Source organism: Perca fluviatilis, chromosome 11 (genome assembly GCF_010015445.1).
Source record: "Perca fluviatilis chromosome 11, GENO_Pfluv_1.0, whole genome shotgun sequence".
NCBI classification, from domain to species: Eukaryota; Metazoa; Chordata; class Actinopteri; order Perciformes; family Percidae; genus Perca; species Perca fluviatilis.
The window spans coordinates 24,490,036-24,515,752 of NC_053122.1; the positions used below are offsets into that span (position 1 = coordinate 24,490,036).

General features: G+C 40.4%; 1 protein-coding gene across 6 annotated transcripts in view; it reads left to right on the forward strand.

The window, feature by feature from the left end:
* The window catches only part of tnr (tenascin R (restrictin, janusin)), a 171,472-nt gene that overhangs the window by 115,747 nt on the left and 30,008 nt on the right, over positions 1-25,717 (forward strand). For 4 of the 6 annotated variants that reach the window (XM_039815425.1, XM_039815423.1, XM_039815424.1 and 1 more), the window contains exons 18-24: positions 1,314-1,447; positions 1,625-1,754; positions 4,290-4,556; positions 8,792-8,911; positions 9,276-9,419; positions 19,953-20,072; positions 21,684-21,827. In XM_039815425.1, coding sequence (XP_039671359.1) covers positions 1,314-1,447; positions 1,625-1,754; positions 4,290-4,556; positions 8,792-8,911; positions 9,276-9,419; positions 19,953-20,072; positions 21,684-21,827 — 1,059 coding nt within the window. The remainder of the gene's footprint in view (positions 1-1,313; positions 1,448-1,624; positions 1,755-4,289; positions 4,557-8,791; positions 8,912-9,275; positions 9,420-19,952; positions 20,073-21,683; positions 21,828-25,717) is intronic. The other 2 variants (XM_039815428.1, XM_039815429.1) reach the window with 1 other exon arrangement.

Consider the following 25,717-nt stretch of genomic DNA (forward strand, 5'->3'; position numbering starts at 1 on the left):
TGGCAGGTAGCATCTCCATAAGGACCTGACCTAATGTTATCAAAAGAATTTTGCTACGTTACACCATTCGCAATTTACAAGCAAACAAATTTTTGTAGCTAGCCACAAAACACGAACGTTAGCATATCTCGGCCAAATTAATAGGTATCAGAGCAAAACTTGGTATTGTTGTTCGACATCCCACTCTAAGCCTCCCTAACAAATTTGGTGAAAATCGGCCGTTAGGGGGCGCTATAATGAACGTAGAGGCCTTTTGGCGAATAAGTCAATGCACTTAAATGGGAATAATTTGCAATGAAATATCTCTGCTGCAGTAAATGCTATCATCACAAAACTTGAGATTATTGTTGGACATGCCACTCTGCGGCTCTACACCAGATTTGGTGATGATCGCCCTTTAGGGGGCGCTATAATTGAGTGTTTTGGCCTTTTATGCGATGAAGAGGAAATTTGCAATTGCAATTCACTACAGACTTTGGACCTCGCACATGGTCAAATTTCCTGACTTTTGCCTCGCCGCCATCGTGCTTTGGGTTCTCCTTTCCGCTCCGCTTTTGTGGGCTCTTAGCATCGTCAGGGGCGACTCGCGCCAGGGGGGACTGGCGCCGGGGAGGCTTGGACCCCGTTCATAACTGCTTGCAGTTCTAGTTTTGTTTTTGTTTTTTTGAGCATTCTGGTCAAACGGAGGCATGCAATGGTGAGCAGCTGCATGAAATTAATGCTTTGTCTACAGTAGAAGAGGGGACTAAGCGTAAAATACTTTTTTGGAATACTTCATAATTATTTTGTGCAGAATACAACAACATGAACAGAACATATCCTAGAACATAACAGTTTAGTGTAGTCAACAGAGACATTTTGTATTTCTTACTTTCTGTAGTGATAATTTTTTGGGGTAGTCCAACCAAAGGGAGGGCAAAATACATTTTAAATGTAAATGATAAATAAATAGATAAAGGCATAATTTGAATTGAAAACATTTATTTTAAAAATCAGTTTTTCTTCAAATGGCATTTCGACTCAGGTGTTTTATAGTCAATTTGAAAATGTAGACATAAAGAAACGTGGATGTAAAAGTGATTAATTAATCATAATTCACACACTTGAAAGGGTCTTGAGTGACACAGGTGAACGTAGAAAAAAACCAATACCAATAAGGTAAATATCAAAGGGGTAATGTCCCGTGCACTACGCTATGTCTACGCTTGACTCAAGTCATGGGACATTTGTCATGGATGAGTAGTAAGGTCCCTGAAATATCATAATATCTTAAATTATCATCAGTAACTAAAATCTGGTTTCCTCTATATTAGATCTGGATGTGCCCATGGATCTAACTGTGACGGCTTCTACAGACAACACCATCTCTCTGGTGTGGGGCGTGGTGCAGGGCCCCATCGACCATTACAAGATCACCTACACATCCTCCTCTGGCGTCGCTACTGAGGTAAAGAAAGGACAGATAAACACTGAATGGATAACAGATACAAATAATGACCATGGCATATAAATTACCATGCAGGTGAATACTGTACACAGATGTCCCTATGCTCGGTCTTATAAGGACCAACAGGAAATTACAATGAATGTGTGAATTTGTGCTTATTGTGTGTTAATTTTCCAGCTGACGGTTCCTAAAGATGTAACCACCACCACTCTGATGGACCTTGAGCCTGGGACTGAGTACACCATCACTGTGGCAGCGAGAAGAGGAAGGCAACAGAGCAATGCAGCTACCATAGATGCTTTCACAGGTCCAATAGTCACATTTTATATACTCTTAATGGGTAAACAGTGTTACTCTTGTACAGCATAATTCTCTTGCTTGTCTTTTTTATTCACTACTATTTTGTAGAGTTTTAAGGTTGCTGTACAGCATCAGTTTAATCCACTCAATATAACTCACTCTAGAGTGTGTTTTTGTCTGCTTAGATAAAGACATGAAAGATCAGCCTATTACTGCACAAAGCTAGAGAACAGTTTCACCAACAATGGCAGCAGGGAAGGTGAGGCAGGCTAAAAGAAAATGCAGGACCTTAAAAGACTTTGAAGAAGCAATTATCCACATCAGCCAATGAGCTTGTTACAAGTGTTCCCTAATTGCATCTCTGTTTTGCATCCAAATGTATTTGTCTTCTGATTTCTTTTCGACACCACATTCTCTCAGTTTTGCTGTCACTCTCTTTCTCAGCTCGATGTCTCCTCTTTTTCTGAGAAGTTCTCTTTTTTTTCAGACTTGTGTGTATTTGTCCAACTATATGTGGGATTGCCTGTCAATCTACCCACCGCTGTTGGTTCTTTGTTATTTTTTACAGAAAGCTTGATGTGATTTTCAGTTGAACAAAGGGTGGTGTCAGATTGATGGGCATGCACATACCTGCTGACAGATTTGTTCTTTCTTTTCTTCACCTCTCTCATCATCATCATCATCATCATCATCTCTTTGCTTCTTCATTGTGACCGCCGTGACAGTTGTCACCATCATAACTTTGTCTTTTGTTATCTGTGGCTTTTTTTAAGTAACACCACTCTAACCATCCAGATATTAGAGAATGATAAAAAGACATGAAGAGAATCAGAGGAAAAATAATAAATTACCTGTCATCTACTCATCCACTGTTCACTTGGCCATATTGGCAACATCTGTCTACCTACACTCAGGTGAACTCATCACAAGGTGAAACAATCTGAAGATTGAAAGTTTGATCTTGAAACAATCTATGATCATATATATATATCCCAGACTTCCTTTGGAGCACTGTCTCTCCTTTAGTTTGTCTCTTTGTCACTAAATATGAGCTCTGCTACTACTTGTTAGTAGTTATCTGCGAACCTCTTGTTATTTATTAATTGTACAAATCAACACAAATGTCACTGTCGTCTTGATCAACGTCATCTTCATCATAACCACCACCAGCCTGGCCATAGCAATACACGGACACTTCTTCTTCTACATTGTTTAATTCATGATTAAAGCAAAGCCTGGTGGATTTTTTTAACTCTATTGGTGCTTTAGAGCAGTGTTTGGATGAGTGCAGTCTATATACACGATGTTCCACTTCCGGGATTGCTCTCGTTCTGCCAGAAATTCCGCCGGATGTCACTCTTTTCGGATGTCTGTTTTCGGATGTCCCGTTACCTTCCGCTTTCTTTGTTTTGTAATTTTAAACTCCAGTCAATTTATGAGGACTATCTAGGACTAGCTAGACTATCTGTCCAATCTGAGTTTTCTGTTGCACGAATAAAACTACCTTTGAACGTACACGTTCCACTGAAAGAAGTTACTTCCCGAGGCTATTTTGCAGCGGCACTGGGTCTCCAATCAGTGCTAAGCGCCGCCCCAGGACAATTGTGATTGGTTCAAAGAAATGCCAATAAATCAGAGCACGTTTTTCTCCCATCCCGGAATGCTGTGTGGACTAGCCAGACCCTCCTTCGCAGCACTGTGAAGGAAGCTCTGGCAATGCGAGACTACGATGAGTGTATCCTTGTGTTATTTGTATCACGTCTTCTATTGGCTTCCACAAAAGGACCCACATCCACACCACCACCATGGGGTTTTACGCAATACACATTCTCTGCTGACTACACAGGGCGGTAATGCATGTCGACAGTTGGTGGAGGAAATGCGCCATCAAAGGTAGCCATTCACCAATCAAAGAGGAGGACATAAATGCAGACTGTAAACAACGCAGGTTTCAAATGATGATTAATCACAAAGAAAACTCCACAGTTTAATCTGGATGAATCAGAAAAGGAGAAGTCAATGGCACTGCATCTTCTCTGCTATGTATACATCAACACATGGCTAATTAAAATCAAATTGTCTTGCATTTGTTGCTGTGTCAGCTGCTACACTAGTTCGTATTCATTACCTCATCTCCTATCCAGGTAATACATTTTGACAGCATCTGCCATCATCGTCATCATTTCTCCATTTTCTTATTGTGAACAGTCCCATTACATCTTCATCTTCACAGGCGAATGATCTCATTAGTTTTCCTTCTTTTTTATGACCAATTAAATCATCACTTCCACGTGATTGTGGTCGTCTTTGACTCTCACCTGCCCCATTGAGATTACACCCAAGGCTAATTTTCTCAACTGTATTATAAACGATCTATTACATCATCCAGGACTGCTTTCATCCATCACTGAATTGCTCGTCTGTCATCTCCATAACGATGGCAGCTGTGTTCTTTTTTTCCATCGCTGTTTCCTGCTTGTGATCGGCTCTTTTACCTGTCCTTGAAAACTCACCGTTCACCTGTAAACCCCCGTTCCTCCAGGAATCAGGCCCGTAACCCACCTCTACTTGTCAGAGGTGACTTCAGACTCAGTGTCGGTGGCGTGGAGCGCCCCAGCCCCGCCTGCTGACCTCTTCATCCTGAGCTACAGCTCTGCAGACGGGACCGACACCTCTAAGGTGACGCTGGACGGCTCCAAGACGAGGTCACTGGTCCAGGGGCTGCTGCCGTCTACTCAGTACACCGTCAGTCTAATCACAATACAGGGGGATGTTACCTCTGAACCCATTACAGCATCACTCACTACAGGTGAGCTGGTTGATTACATGGAAAAGTGGTATCGAAGGTAACTCAGGCAGGACACACATGAGGATAGATAAACATTAGCGGCATAGTAAAGGTGTATGGCTTTGTATGAGATCTGTTTTAGTAGTTATGCTTCCTGGCTTCATACTGTTTGTCTATGCATGCATCGACTTTTTTGTTCCTATGAACTTAACATATGATCACATTTATGGCTGCAAGATTGGTTCTTTGTTTGGTCTATAAAATGTCAGAAAATAGTAAAAAAACATAACTTCATAACATAACTTCCTAAAGCCCAACAGACAAATTCAATAATTAATCACTTATCGAATAATTTGCCATCTGTTTTTTGGTCGATCAACTAAACAATGAAATGACTAATTGTTTGAGCTGCAATCAGGTTGATCACATTTATGAATGAGTTGCACTGTTCTTTTGGGGGTTTGTTGAGGCAGGTAGAACTGGAATGTCCCTGAATCCCATTTAGGATGAAGGAGAAAAACAGGGTGGTTAACAGGAAAGAAATGGAAGAAGAGTGCCAAAACAATTTAGTACAGTAAGTGTAAAGTAAAGTAAAGAAAGGAAAAAAAAAAAGCGAAAACTTACTGGAAGATATGTAAATACAAAGTGATTTAAAATTAAATATTTATTTGCAAAAAAAAAATACTGTTTTAGCATTCCATTTGCACAGAACCACAGCAGAATGAGTTTTGTAATTAGAGACCTGCCTTGGAGGTTTTTCCTTTCTGTTTCTTTGCCAGACTTCGAGACACAGTACCAAAAATACAAGCTTGTTTCATTCTCCTGTGGTATCAGATGACGGAGCTTTGACACATAGATGAAATTTGAGTCAATAGCCAGTTTGTATAATGATCCAGGGTATAACGATTTAATGTTAATTCTAAACATACGCAATCATAACATTGGGGAATATTTGAGAAATTGCTGACATATGGTTCTCTAATACAGTCAAGGACAGAGAGAAGAAGAATGAGAGAGGGAAAGGGCAGGTGCAATGTGTGGGCTCACATTGTTACTGTAAAATATAGTGTAAGAGAAAAGGTCTGCTCATGCTTTGTGCTGGTTTCTGTCTATACATTTGAATGTATTTGTTTCCTTTTCTTCCATTTATTGTATTATTATTATTATTATTATTATTATTATTATTATTATAAGTCTTAATTAAACAAGTAGCATGCACCGAAAAACATTAATTTACATGCAACACCATTACACAGTCAACAACAATTCACATCAACATATACCAACAGCATATTTATCCAGTACATCTATAACATTTTAAAATTCATTACAATTAAAAACCTGTATCACAGTTTCTCCATGTCATTTTTCTCCATGTCTTTGGCTCCAACTGAGCCGCAATGATCCTTTACGCCTTTCTCTCTCTTTGTTAATACTAGTACCATGCCCTTTCAAAATGTGCCTGTTTGGAACGGGCCGATTGCTTGGCCTGTGGTATTGCTGCTTGTGGAATTCTCCAGAACCATTGTACCCCAAAATTACTTACAGAAGGACCCCAAGCACTTAATATGCAACCACACTGTATAGGCTACTACTGACTTACTGTGTACTTGTACTGACAGAGGAAGACATTGTACTACTACATTTACCTGACAGAGAACGTTGCAGATTCCGATTTACTGACAAAATATCACTATTAAAATGTGGAGTAGGCTTATCACAGACATTTGCCTCATGGACTCATGTGCCACCTATCCGGCCCGTTAGGAGAGCCAGTCAGCAAATCGCATCTGTGTTAATCAACCACCAGAACCGGACTGAGCAGAGCCGAACTCACACTCACAAAGACGGAGTCTTTGAGTGTGTGTGTTAGGTGAGAGAGAGAGAGGATTGGTGGAGAAAAGGTGGAAGGCAATGGAAATTACGAGAGTTTTTGTTTAACTACATTTTAGTCTTGTCTTTTTCGTCAACGATATTGCATGTACGCAGTCAGTCATTATCATCAGTAATGAATTTAACACTTCAGAAGAGGTATTCATTTCCAAACCGGCTTAGTGGCTTGACGGTAAATGTTGAAGTATGGATTGGATTCGCAGGGGAATTTTACCAACGGTAATGTTATTAGTGTTTTAGCCTAAGTTAGCAGCACACTTAAACAACCAGACACAGGGTGAGTCTGAATAAGTAAGAGACCTCTCTTTGCCTGGTCAGTTCCAAGATGACGTTATCTTCTGCTGTGTGCTTAGCACTGGTAAATTTACAGCTCACAGCAGCTTAATACAGGGCTTTTGTTTGATATCTAGTGTTGGCAAAAAGTCTTTTTATTGAGTTTCCTCTTAGCGAAATGCTGAGTGAATTTAAGCTGGGCTTTTATTGTGAAGGGTAGACACGGAAGAGCCAGCGTTATGGCAGCACTTTTTTTCCCAACATTTTTTCCTCAACCTTTATTGTTCAGTCGTTAGTTTAATTCAGTTTGTTAATATCCAGTGCTGTCCAAACTGCTTCAAATTCCAAACCCCAAGTTCATTGGGTACTCAGGAAACCATGTGTGAAGTAGATTGGATGAACGGTTCATGAGATATTTCAAAGACAGATGCACACCACAAACACACACACACACACACACACACACACACATACACACACAGATTCCCCAATTTATTAGAGAGATATTATACAGTCTAACCATGTAATTCTTCGCTAATTGGCTTTTTGTCAGAAGGAGCTCTCAGAAACATTTATTTTGATTATGAGTGTGCTATTCACATCTGGGAAGGGAATGAATGAAGAGAGGGTTAGTGGAATTACCTGCCTGAGAAATGCAATAAATAATCCCAACATACAAATGGGCAAGACAGAAAAGAAAATTAGGACAAAAGGAAATCATCAACAGAGAAAAGCAGAGGGGACTGAAGACAAAGAACAACAAAAGTCAGCATTGATCAATGGAGATATTAACTGTGTATCGTCTGTATGCTGTCATCTGATTACTGTACCAGCTTCACATTGGCAGCTTCGAGCACTCTCGTTCTTTATGTTCACCCACACATGATGATATGCAGATTTTGAGAGTGAAATTGGACAGGGATTTTGAAAAAGGTTTACAGTTTTGCTTGCACCTTTTCTGTAGACTGTGGTAATGCTTTGATCTTGCACATTTGAATGTGAGCACTGATGAGAGACTGCACTCTGACTTTCCTTGTATAATTAGGTGTGCTCTTAGCATTACATTTTCAGCATTTGAAATGTTCTCCAGTCCTAGGTTTAACCCAATAGTAGGCGGTTTGACATTTACCCGACTTTGAAAGTCACTCTCTATGGTCAGTTCAAACTGTTCTTTAATGTTACCCAACCTGAGGGCCACATTCATTTATTAGCTTGTGCAACAGTGGAAATAGACTTGTGATCTTCCAGGAGGATCAGGTCAATAGCCGTAGATAAACTCTTCTGTAACTGTTCCTATTCAGACCCTCTCAGGAAGCTTCATGAGAAACATTGTCAGCTGTTATTTTTTCCAAAGCAAACATAATTAGTAAGAAATGCATGCATGAATAATCCAAACATATATACATGCTACTATATGTCATATACATAGAATTTAAATGAGATCAAGGCCAGGAGTTATAAATTGCTCCCTCTGCTTGTGAATAATTATTCTTTTTAAAGATGGAGTGGAGCAGTTTTACAAGTGCTACCCATTTCGCCTCTTGTCCACACCAAGTGATCTCTTAATCTCATCCTCTTTCTTTTTTCTTTCCCCCTCTCTAACTTTCTTTATCCCTCTATTTCTTTCTCTAGCACCTAAGGACCTGTCATCAGTTTAATTGTTTGCTCACATTGTTTTCGCCATACCCTTTTCCACGGCAGCTCCATAGTCTCAGGAGACACATAAAACAAATTGTCAGCAGGGGCGTAAATCTCCTCTGAGTACGCTCTGTAAGTCTCAATGCTAAAGCCGCACATTGTTGTTGTTTTTTTACCAGCTAAATTTCTCTTCATTATTAATAACAAATGCTTGTGCTTCTTCAGACCAAGGACAGGCCTGTTTATGTAAAAGTGACAAAGAAAGGAATACTGAAATATTTTGGTTTTCAAGGGCACTAATTCTTTTAGATTTTTATGTAAATTTCTGAACTTGCTTCATAATATACCACATAATGCGCTCCTATTGTACCTCTGGGATCAGAACAAATTTCCCCAAGTTATCCATTGCTGACTAATTGATTATATGCTAACACACATCATCTCCCTCCTAGGCATGGACCCACCAAAAGAGATGACGGTGTCGGATGTGACTGAAGACGCAGTGACTATCTCTTGGATCAGACCACTGGCCCCATTTGAATACTATAAGCTGTCCTACCAATCAGCCAGAGGTAGCATATTCTTTACATCATGTAACACCCGTCTTCATCGCATTATAAAACACTGTATTCAGTTTATCAGCATACATGCCGACACACTGCGTTTTCATGCTACAGTTAAATGAACATGACATTTGTTGTAGCGGGTCTCTCTGATGTAAGATATTTTGTGGAAGGGATCTCTGTTACACACACTGTTGTACCTAATTAATTGATAACATTTTATCAGTTAATTGATTTTTTTAATTAAAATTCTGTATTGATTAAATATTTACTCTGTGAGGGCAAAAAGCGCACAAGTTGGCTCAGCAGTATTCCCTGTACCTAAAGAAATGTAAGACCAATGTCACGGCAGTAGTTCTGATGTCTCCTGCAGGTCGAGTGGACAGCGTGGTGATTGACAGCGATGTGACCAACTACACCTTGTCCAGCCTGTTTCCTGCTACAGAATATGAAATCAGCCTCAACGCTGTCAGAGGGAGTCAGGAGAGCAAAGTGGTCAGCACCTCCGTCTTCACAGGTAGGAGGAGTTGATAAGGAAACATTATTAGGACCATATAGAATAGAACAGAACAGCCACGCAACCTTACAAACTGCAGCTGCATTAGTCTGATAATCGGACTGAATTGCCATTTTTGTTTTACTTCATTCATTCAGCCTGTTCATGTCAGCTGATTTCTCGATGGAAAGGTGGGGAGGTTATTTAGTTTTGCCCTAACCAATCCGTAGCGAGTGACTATTCCACTGAGGTCATTTTTCAGTCAACAAGGAAAAACTGCACTCTGATGGAATACAGACAGAAAGTGCAAGCTAGGATTTTTTGGTTAAACTTTTGGTAACATTTGGTGAATTATTTAGCCCTGTTTGTTAGCATGTTTAGAGTGGCTAAACGGGAAAACATCAGGTATGCATACCGGTATGCATACCTGATGTTTTCCCGTTTAATTTAATACCACAGTCTTCATCCTAGCAGCAAAAGTGAGTTCACTACAACCTCTCATATACAACCAAGTGAAATCGTGGTCAACTCGCGATTCATTTCTAACGCGTTTCAAATTAACCTAACAGAAATTATTAAATACGTTAAGTTTGACAGCACTAAATGGCACAATCATTTTCATAATCATGATGCACACTCATGTTGAGCTGACTATGCAATTCGCTAAGATAGGGATAAAGGCAGCCTAAAATGTTTCCTGCTCCTGGGATTTACCAGTACTGCTGATGTGAAATTAACTCACGTCAAAGAATTTCTAATATACTCACGTCTAATGATGTAGGCCGACTCTTCTTCTTCAGTTTTATTTTTACACGTAGCATATAGGCCTAAGTGATTGTATTTGCGCCCCCTGCTGTTGGCTGTTAATATCGCTTTAATAGACTTTTTTGTGCCGACGGCCGTCGGTTGGACGGCCTTTCTGGACTTTTCCAGAACGCACAGATTGTCAGTCCGTCCCTGTCTGCAGGGTAAATTGAGAGAGCTAGCTAGACTATCTGTCCAATCTGAGTTTTCTCTCGCACGACTATTTTGCAGCAGTTCTGAACAGAGCTTAGCGCCGCCCATGACGATTCTGATTGGTTTAAAGAAATGCCAATAAACCAGAGCCCGTTTTCCTCCCATCCCTGAATGCTGTGTGGAGTAGCCAAACCTTCCTTCATCGTGTTTTGGAGGAGGGTCTGGCAAAGCGAGACTACGCATTCCCAGACCTATCTCCAAAACACTGTGGAGTAAGGTCTGGCTACACCACATTTACATTCTGGGATAGGAGAAAAAAAATGCTCTGTGTTGTTTGCATTTCTTTAAACCAATCACAATCGTCTCCGGATGCAGCAACAGTGGCAATGCAAAAAAGGAACTTGTTTTGTTGGAACATTTGCACCCCAAAAAAGAAAACGCCACATAAAATTCTAAATGAAGTTAACTGTGACGATACAGTAATGTGATCTGTTAAATTAGCTGGATATATGGTTTGACTTAATTTGCTCTTACCAGTGTATCGCCATGTGTACTTCGCCCATAGCAATCCCCGCCAATCGGTCCCAAAACACCGTAAACATATTCTTTGTAAATCTTTACAATCATTCACCGAAGAACCAAGCAGGCCTGTCTTATTGTTCTTCAAACCTTGCCATTTTCAGCTTGTAGCTTGCTAGCTCAAAGTTTGTTGTTGTTTCCGTTATCAAAGGGATTTTGAGAACAGCAACAAACAGAGAGCGGAAGGTGAGGGACAGCGTGCGCGTGGCTCACGCGCCGGATGTCAGGCTTTATCCTAAAAATGCACTTCCGTTGATCCAGACTAGTTTTAGGCTAACCATTGATATAAATGGGGTGGGCAAAATAATGGAAATACCTGTCAGTATAACGCATAACAGCATCGCAAACTAAAGCCTCCAAAAAGACCATGAAGTTGAGTCAACACCTCTCTAAAACAGTTTCAATAAAAACTGAACATCATAACTTTTATGAATGTCTGATTTATGGCAGGAACGTTGTATTAGACTGCTTTAGTTTTAGCCAGGTGTACCTAATAAACTGGCAGCTGAGTGCATATTTCCTGGCTGAACGCTGTGATCTACTTTTGTTGTGCTTCTGTGATGTTCTGCTCTTGTACTTTAGGAAAAATTATTGCATTAAAACCACATTTCTAAGTCTTCGACTACAGCTCTTTGATAAATGTCACGCTGTGACAGGGGTGGCACAGGAACAAAATATTTTCTGTGTAAACTGAATGAAGAATTCCTCTTTTCTCTGCTAGACTCTCAGACCAATTGTTCTTCCCACAACAATAACAGCTGCGCGTTGGGAGTTATGTGCTAAAATGAGCAACACACACATACAGACGTCAGACAAAATCTAAGGGTACAGCTTGCAGGAGGAGCAATCTTTGCCGCTGCAATAGATAAAACTGTCCACTCCATGACCCAGTAATTGGTAACCTACTCCCAACTCCATCTAACTCTCCTCTATACTCTCCTGTCTCCTTTTCCCTCCTTTTCTTATCTTTTCATATTTTTGCCTTACCTCTATCCTTGTTACTCCTCTCTCTTTCTCTCAGTATCCTTCTCTTTTCTATCCTCTATTTTTCTGTCCTCTTTCCATTTCCTCTCTGCTTCATCCTTTTCCTTCTTTAATCTTCCTTCTCGGTTTCTCTCTCCCCCTTTTTCTTCCCAATTCGTCATTATAGGTGAGAACTCTCAAGCTCTCTTGCTTTCAGGCGCTTAACCTAGCACTAAATCATAAGTCAGGGAAAGCACAAACACTCGCTTCCACACACACATGCGTGTAAATATGGGACACCATTCTTCCACTAACCTAAGATTAACACACTCTTCCACGGCTGTATGCATAATCTTGAGTGTGTGTGAGAGAGGAAAACGCGAGGGAGCTAGGAGAACAGGAGAGAGAAGAGGAGGTGTGTTTGCATACCAATGAGACCTGATTCACCAGGAGCCGCCAGGTTAAAGAATTCATTGAGGAAAAAGAAGGAAAAGAGTCTTTTTCTCTCACTTTCTCCTCTGTCTTGCTCTTCCCCTCCAATTCTTTATCATTAGCTTCCTTTTTAACAATCCCAGTGTACTTACAATGAGCAGAGCTGTTGGGGCTGTAATAGCCTGAAAAGAACATAACTCCAAAGTCAAGCTTGTTAGAAATGGTAAATAACATTTTCCTCACATCGCACAGTGCCCAACCAGGGACTTTTTAATGCCGCTTCCAACAACAATACATAAACTGGGGATTTGGAAGAGTAATCCAGCATTGCCAACATGAAGTATGTAATGACTTGAATAATGCCGCAATTGCTACTTACTTCGCTTCCGTAATCAATTATTGTCAGAGGGGATGAAAAAGCAGGGAGCCATATTTCATTTAGCTAACACAGCAGGTACGGCTAATCTAAGATGCTTTTGGGAGGGTTGACAGTAAATGGACTATGTGAAGGTTCGTTTAATGGAGGGCTAATAACGGTGCTCATTAGCAAAGTGTCAGGATGGATTCCTAGTAAAGTATCAATTCTCCCAAAGCTTAAGTTCAGAGGCAGACCATTGAAGTCCTCCCTACTTGTCTAATTTTTACCAACGATTTCAAGAAAATATAGATGAGGGAGAGTACGCTTCTATTTTAAATGGATGCTTTGTTAAGATGTCCCACAAAATCACATTTGAAATAAAAGTTTCCGGGAACCAACTCAGATAAAGTATAAATGACAAATGGCTAAACATAAGTACGTCTTGACAGAGGGATTGGCAAAGGAAGAGAACTAGCAAACTAGTGACTGAGAGTAAGACAGAAGATGAGTAATCAATGTGTGTGTGTGTGTGTGTGTGTGTGTGTGTGTGTGTGTGTGTGTGTGTGTGTGTGTGTGTGTGTGTGTGTGCGCGCGCGTATGTGCGTGCGTGTGTGCGTGTGTGTGTGTGTGTGTTTATACCTAGTTTTATATACAGTCTATGATTTATGATACCGGTTTATACAGGTTTTTATTGTTGAAAACATTTTTCTTCGTTCAAAACATTTTTCTTGTCTCTAAACAGCACGTCTTGTTCGGATGGACTTTTCTTTTGTGTCTAACCGCCTGCACTCTTTTGACGCTACACGTGTCACATCGTGACATTTGTACTTAACTGCTGTTAAAGACCACTTCCATTATGATCAATTAAGGTGCAATGCTGGCAATAAAAAGCCAGGAGGTCTGTTCCTTAGCAGCGACATTCAACAAAAAGGCACAGAAAATAGCAACTAAGGAGCAAATCAGCAACGAACTGTCAGCCATTAAATAGCCAACAAGTCATTCCTGAATAACTTTGAGTATAAGATTATGATGCAAAGTTCTTGTAACTCCAGAGTACATGCTCAGGGAAACGTTAATTTAAAGCCTTAGTACGTAACTTTTTGATATTAATGAACGTACATTACATTTAAAGGGAAATTTCACCGCTGGAAAGCTGAATATATCTTTAAATTGGGTCACTAATGTAGTAGAAATGTGAAAAGAAAATTTAAATTGGTGCCTTCTAGGCCGAGATAAGCCAGAAAATGGAAATGGAAAATGAAATGGTCTTTCATCATATGGATGAAAGACACCAAATCCCAGAATGCATTTGCTTTGCTGCTGTATGAGGCCACTCCCAAGCCACGCCTACCCTTTACAGACAGACAGTGAGACGATCAACTCAACAAGTGTGTTTTATTGTCATTTCAACCATATACACGAAAAAACGTTTCACCGTGGCTCAAGTGGTGTTACACATTTAAAACATGCTTTTTTTTGGCCACAGCTGATACATTATCCGGACTTCTTTCAGCGGATTGATTGATAGCTCCAGAGTGAACAGAACTGTGTCCATGGCAACGCTCTGCTATGCATGGCAACGGTGTGTTATCCTTAGCAACGGTCTGTTATCAAGAAATAACAGACCGCATTCTACATTAGAATTCAACCAAGCCATGTAATAAAAGAAGGCTAACACATAGCTACTAGCATTAGCTCTTGGTGGGCTGTGGTATAACATAGAGTATAAACACAGCCGTACATTTGCGTGGGATGTAGCTAGAATTGTCGGCATTTTACAGTCACAAACTCCACCAGCAGTTAGCAGTTAGTTGGATACAAATCACCCCATTTCTGCAACAGGCAGTACGGGGTAACACAGCCCACCTCCACTAGTAGTCTTACCCGGTGACAGAGCAGCAGGCTGGATTGTCCACAGCAATATTTCCACAACAACCAAAACACAGCACAGCAGTCTCTGAACTCACGTTGGGAGTTTCGTTGAAGTTGGATGTAGTCCAGTTTGTTTAATGAGCGGACACTTGCAAGCAGGATTGGTGAACAGATGGCTGGCTAGCGTTAGCTTTCCACCGGCACACTCGTTCAACGCTCCCGCTGATCAGGTCACTTTACCGGCCACAGGAATCGAAGCACCACCGCTGGTCTCCGTGCAGGCAAAGCGTGCGTAGTGTGTGGAGTATTGCGTCTGTAATAAAGTGTCCTGCATATTCTCCGATGTGTTCCAATGTATCCCGGTGGTACACGTGTGTGGTAGTTTGAATGCACATAATTGTTGTTCTAAAATTTCCGTCGGGATGAACAGTTTCTGCTCCTGCTGAGAAGCTAAGCGAGGATTCAAGATGGCTGACACTCGTTTTTTCCTCGGCAATCTCCGGAAAAAGCCGACAGTCCAACCCCCTTTGGGCTATGGGGAAGTGGCTCCTAATACAGGCTGTAGTCTTTTGCCTCTGGGCAAAAAAAACTCAGATGACGCAAAAATCGTCATTTTGCGTCATCTGAGGCTTTTTTCCAGACCCACAATACAGAGATCTCCCCTCTCAGGGGGACATGAGGGAGGGAAGCATGGTCATTCAAAAATACTACCAGGTTTCTACTGATACAGAGCTTAATGCTAATCGGTGAAGTTTCCCTTTAAGCCATTGCCAAATGAGTTGCTACAGAACTAATTAAGACTATCAGCTCCACACAACTCTCTCTGTATTTCTCAATATGGCTATGTTCAGAAGATTGTGGCGCAGAAACTCAAGTGAAATAATTACCTCTTCGGAAGAGTCCATCATGTTTTTTTACTCCTCCGTGTCCTCCTTGGCTACTATGGCCACTTGCATCTGCGTGGAGGGGAATCTACTAATGGCCATTTACTTACTGATTCTTTAAGGTTCAGGTGTAAATGGGACAACACCAATAACTATTACTTACTGATTGGGTGTAATGAGGTCATTTTAGCAAACATTTCTACCTACGCATACATTACATTACAATATCTAAAATCTGCATTGAAAAGTTCAGTACAGCTCCCATGCAGCATAAAAGCAACAAGTGCAATGTTTGCATGGCTGTGGCTGCCCCACATCAATATTAGTATTGTGCCACAGACAAATCCAGTGTAGCTATGGGGCAAATTTGGAGGACACACTCACACACTGATAATAAGTTCTTGTACAGTGAGGCAGGGCAGCTTCCACAATAATGAGAGGGGATGCAGAGATGGACTGGGGAGTAAAATGGCCCAGCGGTCTCACTAACTATACTATCTGCTGCAGTCTGGTCTACATAGTGGCCACAGCACACTGCGCAGACTGACCTCATGGCCAACTGTCACAGCTGAGGTGTTCCTAAAAATACCATATTCAGCAAAGCACAGCTACTCTGTTTGAAACATTTTTCCTGAATTGTTTCTGACATTTGATTAAGACATTTAATAGCACACCAACAAACTTGAACTAAATTTACCTGAAGAAATGTATGTATCGCTAACAGTGTTTGTGACAATGTCCCCCTTAAAACATAAAATCTCCCGTCATAACCTTCTGTGCCCTATTTAATGCATATAATTAAGGTCAGAATCAAAGCTGTTAGCAGTTATAAACTTAGAGTAAGCTAAATTACAAAACAAAATGTTGTAGTAAATGTGCTTCGCAAACGGATGTCTGCACACTCAGTTTGTTAGAGAGGGAAAACCACTTTGTGCCTTTTCGTTTCTAAAAGGTTCGAAATCGATGGTCTTCTGTATTCACGAATACTATCAGAGTGATGAGTCTTGTCAGTCAGAAAAACAATCTTGCCTTAGCTGATTGCTTGTCATATTTCAGCTGAGTACTTTGTAGCTAGTTAGCAGTGCAATACTGACTGATACCTAAAGCTAGCAGGACTCATGGTACAAAAGACTCAGTTAAAATTTAAAGAAGATCACCTAAATATCTTAATCACTTCTATCAGGATCTTTGCGCATTCAAAGCTGAGTAGCAGGTTGTTCTGTCAGTCTGTGAAGCATTAGCCAACGCTAGCTCAGCAGCCAAAGAGGAGACCGGGAGCTCTCAAAATGATCAGTTAGATGATATCTGATACCTTCAGCTTCAATTGGCAGGCGTGACTTACCAGATGTTTGTCATTAGATAACCACATTCACCACTAAATATTATTCCACTTTTAAATGTAATGGAAAAGGTCATTTTAAGCATCACAGTTATAAACATCACTAAATTGGTCAGGTTTCTAGATACAGATGAATTATCAAGTTCTATAAAGCTAAAGAAAAATACTGATTAAAACATTACTCTTGCATTACCAGACCTTCCTCCACAGCGCTGCGAAGGAGGGTCCGGCTGGTCCACACAGCATTCCGGGATGGGAGATAAAGCTGCTCTGATTTATTGCCATTTCTTTAAAACAATGATGGTGACTCTGCAAAATAGCCTCGGGAAGGAACTTTTTTTGGTGGAATGTGTATGTTCAAAAGTTGTTTTAGTTATGTAACAGAAAAACTCAGATTCAACAGATAGTCTAGCTAGCTGTTCGGATTTACCCTGCAGACATCAACAGTTAACCATAGTCCTCATAAATTGGAGTTTAGAATGCCAACACAAAGAAAGTGGAAGGTGAAGGACATCCAGAGGGACGCCCGGTGGAATTTCCGGTGGCACCTGAACAATCCTGGAAGTGGAGCGTCATCGACATAGACTAGTAGTTTTAATGTAGTAATTTTAAAGACTAGTAATTGTAATCTCATCTCATACTATCTCACATATTTGTAGTATTCACCAGGTGTACAGTTTTTCCCATGGGAGAGTACTACTGTACTTGCACTGCAATTACTGTAGCTGTAGAAGCACAATAGAACAATTAATTCATTGTTTTCTCGTTTTGACTGTTCAAGCTTTTAATGTATAACTGGAAGGATCATAGCACTGTTTGTACATTCTGTAGTCAGTGCTGTAGTTTGTTACTGGAAACAGCCGGTTCCCATGATCATTATCTCAATGCCCAGGTTTCTTGTATTACTGGATAGATTTTGGTATTATAGCATGTAAATGGCTGCTGAAACTCAAGGTTTAATTGCAGGGAGCTCTCCACCAGCATGTGAGTGCACCGCAGCCTCATACTGAAGCCCCAGAGCAGCCTTTTGTTTCTTTTTTCCGAACCTTTTCTCTTGTCCTGAATTTTAAGCACTGGGGCTTGACTTTCAGATAGAGATCCGAGTGCGAGCGTGATGTAGTTGGCGTAATCTGCGATTCACCGGTGCAATCACAAGATGGAGAGTGATGATTGGATTATCACTGGGACTGATGAAGTTGGATGACCTGTTTATTTTTTTCTTTATTGGCCATCTCTATTCCATCTCCATTGCCAATCTAATTGACTTGGCAAGCCTCCATTAAATTCACTTAAACCTTTTTGCAATTAAAGTAATGATTTTAATCAGGTTTGTTCATCTATCGTAGCGATAAGAAAGACTTAAACTCACTTTGTTGTGCTAATGAGCTCAATTCTTTATTTTATTCTGATGAGGGCAGGGCAATATTAATTACTTCATCTGGGCAGAGATTTGGAGCACATGCAGAATTCTGTGTTCTCCTGCCACGCTCTCTAACGTGCTGAAATAACACGCCTAAATAGAAATTGGGGTTGAAACACTGAGGTTAAAGGTATAATTAAATTCAAACTCAATTTTGGCATGTCCAGCAGTATGAGAATGAAATTAGGAGGAGGGTGGAGAAACAGGAGGCTCGGGAGAATATCTGAGACTTTCTACAGCCTTTTTGACTGCATCATTTCTCTTTGATGTGTGTTTGAATTGAGAAAACAGCGATCAAAATGTCAAAGAGAGTCATTATTAATCACTATTAATGCAAAGCTCTTCTGTGTCAGTGTGTGTGGGTTCCTATAATTAGAACTTAGATGTGTATTGAATAATGGTTTTCCATTTTGAATTGTACTCAATTCAAAATTGTTTAGGTGTAATTTATATTTTCTGTCTCAACCTATTTGCATATGAAATAAACTATGACACAGTTCCATAGTTTGTGTACAAGTTATTGATAGAGAAGTTTTCCAAAGTGCATGGGAAAATATGCTGTCCGGACAAATTGTGTTTTCTTGAAACTTGTTTTAAATTTCATTTGTATTTTCCTTTTGCGGGAACTAATTGAATGACAAATCCTGCAGCACGCAGCCACAAAGGGCAAGTTAAGAGATTTGTAATATGGGGAACTTTACCCACTTTTATTGTTAGTAGTAGACCTGAAGCAATTAGTTGATCAATCAATAAGTCCATCAACATAAAATGAATTAACTATTCTGAGTGATAAATCGTTGCAAACATCTCTTCAAGCAAAAATGCTACACATCCTCTGGTTACAGCTTCTTTTCTGTCTCTTCTGTAAAAGCAAACTATTGAACAAAACTGATATTTTTTGTTAATGTATAGCCAACAGTGTTGGGGAAGTTACTTTTAAAAAAGTAGTGTTTGCTCGTTACTTCTTAAAAAAGTAATCCGTTACATTACTTAGTTACCCCCTATGGAAAGTAACTTATTAATTATAAGTTAATTATACAAAAACTATCTTTGACCATAAAGCCAATCTATGGTTTATCAGTGAAACGTTTGAAATACACTGCAGACTGGATTCTCTACTCACAGAGTGACGGCTGATTCATTATGAACGAGTCCAGCGCGGGTTGAAGGCACATCAGCAGGTCATCAGCGTTAAATGGTATTGGTGTATGTAATGTCTGTATCGATGTCTGTACCGGTCGTGCAGCCACGATGGTCTGTGCATTGTCGTAGACACATGCAGCCTCTTTTCTGGAAATCCTTGCGTGTCCTTGCAACCGACACAAGTCCACAGCGGTCCGCTGCGTGTATGTATAAGGCCATCTCCACCGCATCTATCTGTGAGGTTGTCAGCTTAAAATGCTCTCAAAAGTTAGCTTTGGCTGTGCTACCAGCCTCTGTCACATCCCGTGTGGAGCTTGTGAGCGCGCAGCTGTCAAATCTGTCCCTGTGAAAAGTAACGTTGAGCCGAATTGAAAAAGGAACTACGTTTCGTTACCAAATTTTCAGTTGTAACGTGTTACACAACTTTTTACCCGCGTTACACCCAACACTGATAGCCAACGTGTTGACTTGGTATGTCCTGCAGGGAGTAGACCTTTGTGTGTGATTAATAGCTGTCATATTATCCAGACTGATTGATCTCTTAAAAAGAAGTAATTCTTGTTTTTTGGAACATTGGGATTACATTTTTGTTGTATTGTAATCCTAGCGATGGACATGCCAGCTGAGTTGACAGCTCTCAACATCACTCCACAAGGAGCCCTGCTGAGATGGAATCCACCTGTTTCCAGTGTCGACAACTACGTTCTGACCCTCACACACAACCAGGGTGAGTTATCCGAACTGTCATTTAGAGGCTTTCAATCATCATCACCATCATCAACTCCCCTTTCTCTTTGATGCCTCCCTTTCAGAAATAATGAAAAAGCCATCTGATAATCTGTCCGTCTCATATCACCACTATAGCGGTGCTGCTTACATTGGCTACCAGTTTATTGTACATGACCGTGAATCACATTTTTACACTTTTTTATGGATACTACCGTCTGTATGTCACGTCATGTTTGTTTCATAAAGCACTTTGAAACCTTGGTGTTATGAAAGGCACTGTTGGGTAAATAATTACTATCCAAATTGTTATTGAGATCAGATATCTGCACAATGCAATTATTGAAATTGCATTGAGTCGTAGCACTGACTGCTAAGATCAGACTGCAGAGTCAGAGCTTAAGGAGTAGATTTGTTTTAGGTCATTTAGCTGCAGTGTGTGTTGATCTGGGTACCATCAAGGTTTTCCCAATAAGATGTGAGATCAGTGTGATCCTTTGAGGCAGTATGGATCCATTTATCTTGCTTTCAGAACAGTTCATTATGCTCAGTTTCGGATCTAGCCCATTGTCTGACAGCCATAGATAGCCATATTGCTTGGCCCCTCAGAGTCACTTTATAATTTGCTCCCTGAACCATGTGGATGACTGTCACGTTACAGTCGGTAGGCCAGCCCCAGATGAAGCTACTTTGCATACTCAGCGAGAGTGCTGAATTATGAAAGTATAAAAAGTTTCAAAGGAAGGGTATTTTTTAAACAAACATCACCTAGTGTTGTCAGTCATTAGCCTTTGCAAAGGTTTTTCAAACTCACCAGTCAAATGTTTAATGACACTTCAACTGAACTGTTGTTCTATTCTCCCTTGACGTTTACAAACCGGCTGGAGAAAATATTATGGGCATATTTCTCATTTGCACATGACCCCACTGACTAGGCCATGTCTGGAGTTATCCAGGGGAATCTGTATCACTCAGCTCTCGGAGTCAATGCGTGTTACACTCTGACTTACTGGACTGCAGCCAGATCATCTCAGATACAGAGACAGTATCTATATGCTGAACACATATTTGGAAAGCAGCCCAAGCCAGGGTTTAGAGAAACGCAATGTAAAAATGTGGACAAATTCCCTTGAGTGTCAGTGTATTAGCTCAAGGTCAATAAATCTCGTATTTCATGCAGTATTGTCCTGCATTACAAAATAGATTCGTTTTGGCAACTGGGAACAGCCACATAAAATCCAAACCATCATGGTATCCATCAGTCAAACTTCATATAAAATAGAAAGCGTACCATCAATAAAATAATGGTTTGTTTATATCCTCACCAGCATCACTGTCACTGTGACGTTTACACATGTCGCATACAGTTTGCCTCATTTTTGCAAAGTTGTTCCCAAAAGCATATTTCACCAAAAATTGAATTAGTGTAGAAATCCTTTGACTTGAAAGAAGAACCCAAAGGTGGCCAAACAGTGCAGGCTTTGAGATTCGGTTCCGATTTCTCCCATGCATAGGAGCTTCTTTCAAAGAGTTACAATTTAATGTAGTCTATTTAGACAGAACTAAAGACAGAAGATGTATGGTAAACATATACACCTTGTGTGTTTTCCAGTGACAGCTGACACTTTCCTTGTGGAAGGCAACAAACAGGAGCACCAGCTGTCCAACCTTAAGCCAAGCACCACCTACTCTGTAGCCCTCTACGCCACCAAAGGACCCCTCACCAGCGGCACTGTCATCACCAACCTCCAAACACGTATGTGCTCATTTTATTCAGCTTGTCTCTGTACAGTGGGCGACGTGTGATTCCCCACTGGAGCCTTTCTCTGTGGAATGTAAATGTTCTCACTGTGTTTGCGTGGGTTTTCTTCCGGGTGCTTGGTTTCATTCACGCCAAAAAAATAGGAATTCTCCTACACACTGTTTCTGAAGTAGTTAGGATGAGTCAAATTCAGCGGATGCATTTCTCTCAGGGGATTAATAAAGTGTAACACAAACAACAGAAATATGTCATACAAAGAGAAAACCTACCGAGCGTTTATGTAATATATACCAGTTAAAGCTGGGGTAAGCAGTTTATTTTTGTCGTCGATGTGCAAAGGTTCCACAATAATCATTCAGCACATTGTAATTCAATTGTTCTGAGAGAAAGCTAGACTTCTGCAACTCCTCCTTAGAAAATTAAGCCTGTGACAGGAGAATTTGGCCAATCACAGGTCATTTCAGAGAGAGTGTTCCTATTGGCTGTTTTACCGATGCACGTCCCTTTTGTGAAACTTCTGCTAACCGTAGCCAAAGGGTCAGGGCTGCAGCTAATTCAAGGCTAGTCTCGCTTTGGCAGACCTTCCTCCACTGAGGCTAAAGTATTAGATGAGAGACTTAATTGTCATCCAACTTTATACAGTACATAGAGGAACGAAATTGTGTAAAAATGTAGTCAAGTTTATTGTCCAGGGAGCAGACATTTGCTGTGATAGCAGTCGGGAGAGCTGATATGCTGGGGTTAGCCGTTAGCCTAGCATAAACATTTGCTGTCAATAGTTTAGCTTTCTGCTCTGGCAGTTTTTTTTTGCATTCGGCCTCCGGCAGCTTATATCACCACCACCAAAACTACGCCAGATATCACCACCACCAAAACTACGCCAGAAAAGTGGCAATTAAAACTGACGTGTTGCAAAATAACAATTAATAATAACCCCCATCCCTGAAGTGATTTGGTTTAGTTTCTGTCTATATGTTATATTTTAACCTAAATGAACTGAGTCAGTGCTGGTTGGTGATGCACCAGAGGATGTCTAAGTCTTAATTAATTCCCTTGACATAACAACAAATAATTTCTCCAGTACTACCTGTGAAGTGAAAATAGAATTAAAAAGTAGAAATTAAGTTACTATTTCTGTTGATTAGATAACATTAAGCTTTAAATTCACTAGCAGTAGCGGGCTGCCCATTCCCGACCAGTGACACTTAATAACGCGTTACTCTAATCTGTCCACTTTTTTCAGTAACGAGTAATCTAACGCGTTACTATTTCCAAACCAGTAATCAGATTAAAGTTACTCATCCAAGTCACTGTGTGTTATTATTTTTGTCATTTTCCTTAGTAAAAATATATATTTTTCCTTTCTTCTTGCGTCTCGGGGAGTGAAGCCACGTATGCGACAAGTCACGTTTTCAGCATGAGGACAGGTCACGTTTTCAGCATAGACAGTATATGGTTTTCAGCATGTGGACAGTTCACGTGTACCACGCAGCGACACAAACGTAAACAACAATGGAGGGAGGAGAGAGATGCGCGCTTTCTAGCTGGAAATACAGTCACTATTTTGAGTTTTTGTCAACTAAAGACGGCAATATTAAGGTTCGTTGTACACTTTGTGCTGGTAGCGACAAAGTGCTATCTAGCTACAAAAACACTACGTCAAATTTGAAGAAAAATTTGGAGTCGCAGCACTGCAGCCAAACTTAAAGAGCAAGTCCCAGCAGGTGGTGCGAAGCAAAGAGAAGGAGGTCCCCGACCACCCAAACAACAAAAGCTGGACTTCGGTGCAAAACCAGTAAGTGGGGTAGAGTTGAAGAAGTTGGTCGGGCAGTAGGCCTATTATTATAAATTGTAGCGGAAATGCTGCCCTTAAACACTGTTGACTCACTCTCTTTCGTGCCATAATAAACCAGATCCCTACTACTGGCAACACCGAGCTGCCTCACAGTAAACCGGTTGTCATTTTTATGTTGAGGCTGTGGGGGTGTTGTCGGCAGTTGCTGAATGTAACTAATAAAGTAACTTGTAATCTAACTTCGTTACTTTTAAAATCAAGTAATCTGTAAAGTAACTAAGTTACTTTTTCAAAGTAACTGTGGCAACACTGTTCCCGATGATTGGTCTAATTGCTTTTATGCTTCTAATCGATTCTATGCACTCGCAGTCTGCATGCTTTATTGGATGGTCATATTTCAGGTTTGTGCTATTTCCCGTCATTTGATGGCACAGGTTTGCGACATATTCGACAGTATACTGACCATTTGTTTTTTTCTCCAACTTCACAGTAAGTAGTTTGGGAATGTTTCATCCACTTCATGGCCAAACAAGGCTTCAAGTATTCAAAGTACTACCACACTACCCACATCTTGTTATCTGAGTTTTTATATTTAAGGTCATTGTGACTGTTGGGCTGTCACTCTTTGTGCCGACACAGTAAAGTCTGGATAAAGGAGCCCTTGTTTCTTCCATCTAATTATCCAACTTGAGGTGTATTCTGAAGGCTGTCGGTTCATAAAAGACTGACATACTGTATAATTGTTTCGAAAATAGCTTTATATCTGTGGTGTAACTGGTTGTTAAGCAATGTAATTCATCAACAGTTTATTGAAGTTTCTAATGTTCTTATCTAGGAAATTGTCTATCGTCAACAGTGTTTATAACATTTATATTGCCCAGCCCTAGATGGATGCATGTTTGCATCACATAGGCATATAGGATAGATTGTATTATTGTTATTATTATTGTGGGTCGTTTTGCAGTACAACTGAATTTTAGCTTAGAGTTTGCAATTAGAAGTCTATGATCCTTTATCTCTGTGTAACACTCGTTGCGTCACAGGGGTCAGTAGAGACTTTGACATGGTGAAACACTCAAGAATGTAAAGTAATGTGCATGTAAACGCACTGCAAGCTGTCATGAGGATGTGAACTCCCTGTTCAACTTTTGCCTGCTTTACCTCCAGGTGACCCATCTCTCCAATTATATTCACCTTTATCCGCTACTCCTTCTAGAGCAAAGTTAGGGGTGAAGGAATTGTTCCAGTTTAGCTGAGTTGCAGCTCTGTAAACTTTGGTTTTTTTATAGAGTCCTTGCAGAAAAAAAAACAAAAAACTTTTCAGTCAGCAGAGGAGTTCATATCCCCCAAGGAGTACCAGAGCTACCTGTCCTGCACTGCAGCAGAGACGAACTGCTTGAAACAGAAACAAACTCTGACAACATGTGAGAGCAGGGCTGCAGAGACTTCCGAACTTAAATGGGGCTTAGGAAAATTAGGTGTACCTACAGTAAAACCATGTCAATGCTGTGCATGCATATAGTAACTCATACATAAACAGATGTTTTTGACAGTTTAAGGTGATTCTAATTTGGAAACATGTGCTCTGTCTAGTACGTCATGTACCTCAGCTTCTCCAGAGAACAAAAACAACGCACATTTCTACCCCAGTTAGACTCTCTCATATTAAATAAAGAATTGCTGTGATGTAGGAAGCACCATTGAGTGAGCAAAGTTATTGAATGGTTAGGTGCTTGACATTGTTGCAGTCCTCCTCTGAGTGAAATGGACTACCGTAAATGTATTCTTGCCACTCCATTTTGGAGTATATATGACACAAGTTGATCAAATTCTTTAATACAAGAGGAGGGACATCTGCAGGAGCTCGACATTTGTTGTATTCAGAATTCTACTAATATTATTAAAATATATACAGCAATTACACAACGGACGTGTAGTGTTTTATACATACTGACGTAGCTGAACATGTAATGCGTTTTTCATTTGGTATTTACAGTGTTTCTATTTTCTGCTATATATTTCTATGTTGTCCTCGGATAGGGCCTTCAAGAAGGATAACATTCATATTTAATATAATTCAATCTCTTTC